The sequence below is a fragment of the Setaria italica genome, chromosome IX, assembly GCF_000263155.2.
Source record: "Setaria italica strain Yugu1 chromosome IX, Setaria_italica_v2.0, whole genome shotgun sequence".
In the NCBI taxonomy this organism is placed as follows: domain Eukaryota; kingdom Viridiplantae; phylum Streptophyta; class Magnoliopsida; order Poales; family Poaceae; genus Setaria; species Setaria italica.
Window position 1 is genome coordinate 34,486,454 of NC_028458.1, and position 6,384 is coordinate 34,492,837.

Sequence of the window (6,384 nt, forward strand, 5' to 3'; positions counted from 1 at the left end):
GGTATTCAAATCTCAAAGTTGACCCTCATGAAATTGGTATTTTCATGACCTTCCATTCGTGAGGGAATTTTCATGAGGGTTGGACGTCATGAAATATTTTTGCGAAGGTTTTCGATATTTTCGTGAGTGTTTTGGGCTCTCACGAACTTTCCGGATTCTGGTAGTGAGTCCAGCAGCGCCGACCCGAGTAATTCGCTCCATGTTGTAAAGTGGATTTTTCCCCTTTTCTTTTCCTTCCAAAACTGATTTATTTTGGTTGTATACGTGAAAACAGACCCATCTTATTCGGCTCTGTTTTATTTATTAATTTTATTTTAAAGCTGGTTTTCTTATATTCTTTCTGTGTGTGCAGTTGTGTGGTCTTTTTATCTTAACATGGATTTAGGAGAAAGCTGCACTCTTACGACGAATAAATTATATTTTATGAATGATGCAGTGTCAACAGAAAACTCTTATTGTGGAGGCGCTTGGTTGAACTGTAAACTCAAGGCTACTTTGTTTGCTATTCGTAATATCAATTATTAGTTCATGATTCTTATAAATTTGTTTCCAATCAAAGGCCTCTGTTCTTAACATCGCAATATTGATTTGTAACCAGCTTTCCTGATTCTGATTTCAATTTTGACTAAAATATAAAGGTGGAAGTGTGCTTAAACCGTTCTGATCATTTTCACCCTAATCATGTCCTAGCTCTTGGGAGCTATTGTCAACACCTTTTAAACAACGATTCGAGCGGTGATGCCAAATTGACCGCTTCTAAAAATTGAATAATTTGGCATGCTAATATTCCTTTTTCTCTCCCGTTTAGGCAAGTGCATGTTGCATCGAGTTATGCTTAGCTGGCAAGGGAACCTGCTCATCTTTTTCTTTTATTGGTGCTCGTATTTTTCTAGATTTATTTCAGAATTTAATCGGCGCTATTTTTTCAGCGATAGGCGACGTGCCCGTCGACAGCGAGACGTCAGTAGTGACTTCGTTAATCTCAAGGATCTGTCGGTTTAATCTCTCGGATGTGCTCATAGGGGTACGGTTGTATGCGTGTATTCATATAGGTAAGTTAGCATACGTGGATGTGAGTGTCTACGTGGGTACTATGTTTTGCAAAAAAAAGGTATCAGCTAAATTAGTTATTTGGTTAATGTCAGCTAAATCGATTATTAAAGAAACGCAGCTCATTTTTAAATTTTTTCCATGCAGACGTGCGCACATTATGACATGTGGGGCCACATACTAAATTTTAGCAAATATAAGAACGAAAAAAATGAGAATGGAGCCTTAAACCCTGGACATATGGAAGTGTGGGTGACCACTCACCAGAAAAATCCAAACTCTCCCCACAAAATCAAAACCAGCTCACCCACTCAACCTCCCATCCGCACCGCCTCGCCGGCGGCCACCTCCTCTCCCGCCGTTGCCACCAGCACCCGCGCCGCGGCCGCTTCTTCCCCTCCCCTCGCCCCCCTGTCGCCTCCGGCTTGGTCGCCCCTTCGCTCTGCTCTTGCCTCTTCTCTCTCTCGGACTCCAGGCGCGCCCCGGACGGGGAAGCTATCCTGATGCTACTCTGCTGCTCTCCATTCCCCCCTGGAATCCAGACCTGTTCGCCGCCCCCGCCGCTTCACCCGGGCAGCTTGCCTCGAAGCCTCCTCAGCTCCGGTGAGCAGGGAAGGAGCAAGAAGAGCAAGTCCCACCGCCTCAGGGCGCAAGATTTCAAGTCCAAGAACCAATCTTTGCTCTCCCAATCCCACCGGGGTGATGGCCACGGGGACTCTGCGGATGAAGACCCGGCAGGGGATTTGCCGGACTCGGCGGTGCCGTCGCTGCCGGATGCCGAGGCGGTCGCGTTCTGGCTGCGTTCCTGCCGGAGCACGGCCAGCGTCCGGAGAGCACACGCGGTTGCCCTGCGGTCGCTCGACAACCTGGGGGTGTTCGTATCCAACAATCTGATTAGCGCTTATGTGAAGTTCGACGAGGTTGAAGGTGCGAGGAAGGTGTTCGACGAAATGCCCGAGAGGAGCGTCGTATCGTGGACTGCGATAATGAATGGGTATCAGAAGCTCGGCCGCCACAGTGAGGTTGTGAGGCTTTTCTTGGATATGCTGGCCACTGGAGTGAAAGGTAACAGCTTGACTTTTGTTTGCCTGTTGAAATCTTGTGGGGAGCAGTGCGATGCTAAGCTGGGGCGACAGGTGCACTGTTGCATTGTGAAGGGTGGGTGGAGCAATGTGATAGTGGACAGTGCGGTTGCGCACTTCTATGCTCAATGTGGAGATGTTACCGCCACTTCAACTGTGTTTGATAGGATGGCCTCCCGCGATGTTGTCTCATGGACAACAATGATCACGGCTTATGTGCAGCATGGGCATGGTGACAAAGCTCTTCAGATGTTCCCAACGATGGTGGCCGAGGGATTTCGCCCCAATGAGTTCACTGTGTGCAGTGTCCTCAAGGCTTGCGCAGAGGAAAAGGCTCTAAGATTTGGGAAGCAGTTGCATGGTGCTGTTGTGAAGAAGCTGTACAAATATGATATCCATGTTGGGAGTGCTCTTGTCACTATGTATGCCAGATGTGGTGAGGTGTTTGGTGCTCAGGCAGTATTTGATAAGATGCCAAGAAGAAACACAATTACATGGACTTCAATGATCTCTGGGTATGCGCAAAGTGGCTATGGTGAAGAAGCTGTCTTGTTGTTCCGTAAGATGAAGATGCGCAGAGTGTTTGTTAACAACCTCACTATTGTTGGTCTCCTTAGTGCTTGTGGCTCTATGCAGTCAATTTATCTTGGAAAGGAGCTGCATGCACAGATAATAAAGAAATGTATGGGAGATAATCTTCAAGTTGGGACTACACTTGTTTGGTTCTACTCCAAATGTGGGGAGCATAGTTATGCTGCAAGAATTCTAGGAGCAATGCCTGACCGTGATGCTGTCGCATGGACAGCTATGATTTCAGGCTACAGCAACCTTGGCCATAATGTTGAAGCACTTAAATCATTAGATGAGATGTTATGGGATGGTGTGACACCGAATACTTACACTTATTCCTCAGCTTTGAAAGCTTGTGCCAGATTGGAGGCTCTGCGAGATGGAAGGAGGATCCATGGTGTCGTTAACATGACCCAAGCTTTCTCAAATGTATTTGTGGGATGCTCACTGATCGATATGTATATGCGGTGTGGGAAAGTTAATGAAGCTAGAAGAGTCTTTGATGCCATGCCAGAGCACAATTTAGTAACATGGAAAGTGATGATTGCAGGATTTACCCAGAATGGACTCAGCGAAGAGGCTTTAAAATATATGTACCTAATGCAGCAAGAAGGGTATGTTGTTGATGACTTTGTACTTTCGACAGTTTTGACGTCATGTGGAGATCTTCAATTGAAATCAGATTGCATCTCATTTCTAGCTCAATAACCGGTTTACCTTTGGTGAAGTTTTAGACTAATTAGGGAATATCAGCAAAATGCTGGTGCAACTGTACAAAGTCAGTGGTTGGTCTCAGGATGCTGAAACAAGTTTGTCTGATTGTGCATTAGAAAATACGATCAGAAACCGGTCATTTCAATGTGTGAGTATATATATCCGTACTTAAGGAACCTCTGCTAACCATTTTCCTTGGCTTTCCTTATGAAGCTGTATATACCATAATTTAAGCATTATTAGCTGGTTGCAACCAAGATTAATTCTTACAGTTTAAACCATCCAGGAGTCAATGAGGATTTGTCTACTTCTGTAAAGGAAGTTTTCATCTTGACAATATCATGGATGTCTGCAGGGCCAAACGTTGTATGTATTTATAGTTTACCAGAAGGCGAATAAAGCGAGGGAAGAATCCTGCTGAAGCTGCCTTCTTTAGTAGCACACGTGTTCCAATGCTGTTTTTGAAATTATTTTGCTGTCTTTTTCTATATTAATACCTTGATCACTGCAAAACAAAAATCTTAATTTAATCCATTTTCATGTCACAGACATAGATGCATCTTTCAATTCTTGAACTTGTCTTTATTTTGTGTTATGATACATGTATAAACGTGCTCCATGAGGGTTGAAGCCGAAAGACCAATTCATCAAATCCGAATAAAAGGTTCTTACAGCATCTAGTCTGACATTGTCACCGATCGCATTGGCATGGTCTAGGTCTAATACATCATATCTGTAGGCGCTCTAGAGGATGCTTATATTGTTGGTAATACAGATCTTTTCTACACCGGAAAGACAAATGTTCAGGCGTCCAGTGATAACGGAATGATCCAGTGACCTGTTCCAATGCTTGATATACAAATAAACCTGGCTCTGCTATCAATTGTTAGGATCTGCGATACGATATAGGATTAACAGGGTAGATAGTTACAGGTTCGCCGCCGGCAACGAGCTGAACGCCGCTGCTGTCCGGGTTCTACTTTCTTCAGGTTCAAGTCTACCCATTATTAGCGATACAGATGTATAAATCCTCTCTCCTCCCGATTCCTTTGGGCCCTAGCTATTCCAAGCCGAGTTCGGCACATTACTTGGAGACCCAGTCGCTTCCAATATACTTCATGTTGGGCTTCACGGCCCGCTTGCTCCTGCACCGACTCGCTTCAGTTGCATCGCCAGAATCACCGTCAGAGGCTTCAGTTGCACCGCCAGAATCACCGTCAGAGGCTTCAGTTGCATCGCCTGAATCACCGTCAGAGGCTTTCCTCGTCAGAGGATTCAGTGGTTGCATCAGTATAGTTGTTGACATACCCATTCTTGATTTCAAGCTTATGCCATTCCCAACCAAAATCTTCTCCAGGTCGTTGCACATGGGATCATCCTCCCAATCCTCCGGGCAAAAGATTTCAACAACCTTAAGGTGCTCACAACTGAAATATCTTTCTTCTAGCTCGCCAATGAACTTTTCATGTGTATCTGGGTTCTGCCATATCGTGAAAAACACATGACTTTAACCTTGATTCCACATGCATAAGCATTAATAGAAGGACCGATAAACATGTGGAGGGAAGCATGTACCTTCCTGATTTTCAGAATTAGCTTCATCAGATTAGGTGAGTTGTGAAGGAAGACTATCAACGCATAGAAGTTTGCACACAGACACCAGTCTCCAAGTGTCAGGATTGTAAGATTGTTGAATTTTGGGCACCAGTGAATTTTTTTTTCCATCTTCAGCTGCAGGTGAGATAGAATCCATGTTATTGGCCCTGTTTGTATACGCTTTTCTGGAACTCGCTTATCTGGCAAGCAGGCTTATCAGATAAGCCTGCTGTCTGGAGAATCCGCTGTCTGAATAAGCTGGGTGTTTGGCAATCCTAATTATTTTGTGTCGATTGTCTGTCCTGACTGGTAAATTGACCTGAATGCCCTCGAGGCTGATAATAGCTCATTTTTATTGTGAATACGAGGAGAAGATAATAATTCTAATATCTTTGGAGCTTGTTAAATAGAAATTACATTACTATAATTAAGTGATGAGCAAACTCTGCGTGAAGCAAATCCTAAAAGCATTAAGTGGTCAGGTTACCTAAACAATGGTAACTATTTTTCACTGAGAATAAGCTCTTCGGTCTTCCTCCAAACATGCCAAATTATTCACACATATAGCACTAGTACTTGACAATATTTTAGGAAAAAGTTCATCTCCATCACAAATTCCTCTCTAACCGGCGGCATAGGTAGAGGCACCACCTTCTCAACCGGCGGAGGCAGGGAGGAAGTGCAGGGGCGGCGGGCGGCGAGGGCCAAGCCAAGGGGCGGCGACGGAGGCAGGGAGGCGGAGGCGGAAGGAGCCGGCGCCGGTCGGAGGGTGGCGGGCGGCGGGGGCCAAGCCCAGAGGTGGCGATGGAGGCAGGGAGGTGGAGGCGGACGGAGCCGGCGCCGGTCGAAGGGCGGCGGGGGCCAAGCCCAGGGGCGGCGATGGAGGCAGGGAGGCGGAGGCGGACGGAGCCGGCGCCGGTTGGAGGGCGGTGGGAGGCGGGGGCTAAGCCTAGGGACGGCGACGGAGGCAGGGAGGCGGAGGCGGACGGAGCAGGCGCCGGTCGGAGGAGCCCTGCAGCCCGGCGGAGAGCAGGAGGTGACAGCCATGGAGGGAGGCGAAGGGCGTTGAGGAGGCGCGGGAGGTGGCGACGCCGGCGGAGGGCAGGAGGTGGCGGCTGTGGAGGGAGGCGGAGGGCGACGAGGGAGGCGCGGGAGGCGGCGGCACCGGCGGAGGGCAGGAAGCGGTGGCAGCGCCGGCGGAGGGCAGGAGGCGGCAGCCGTGGCGGGAGGCGGAAGGCGCCGGCGGAGCACGGAAGGCGGCGGCCGTGGAGGGAGGTGCCGGCGGAGCGCGGGAGACGGCGGCCGTGGAGGGAGGCGTCGGCGGAGGGTATCGGGGGAAAGGGAGTTCGCTTACGTGATAAGCGTCTCCCGA

General features: G+C 48.0%; 1 protein-coding gene across 1 annotated transcript; it reads left to right on the top strand.

Annotated features, from left to right (window-relative positions):
- The first annotated feature begins 1,322 nt into the window (after positions 1-1,322).
- LOC101770947 (pentatricopeptide repeat-containing protein At4g18520, chloroplastic) lies at positions 1,323-3,592 on the top strand. The gene has a single exon (XM_004983418.2). It carries the CDS (start codon positions 1,554-1,556, stop codon positions 3,408-3,410), a length of 1,857 nt encoding a protein of 618 aa, XP_004983475.1. The 5' UTR covers positions 1,323-1,553; the 3' UTR covers positions 3,411-3,592.
- Positions 3,593-6,384: the final 2,792 nt, after the last annotated feature.

Excerpts from the sequence above, each read along its gene's own strand:
- LOC101770947 (XM_004983418.2), top strand. The coding sequence starts at position 1,554 with ATGCTACTCTGCTGCTCTCCATTCCCCCCTGGAATCCAGACCTGTTCG.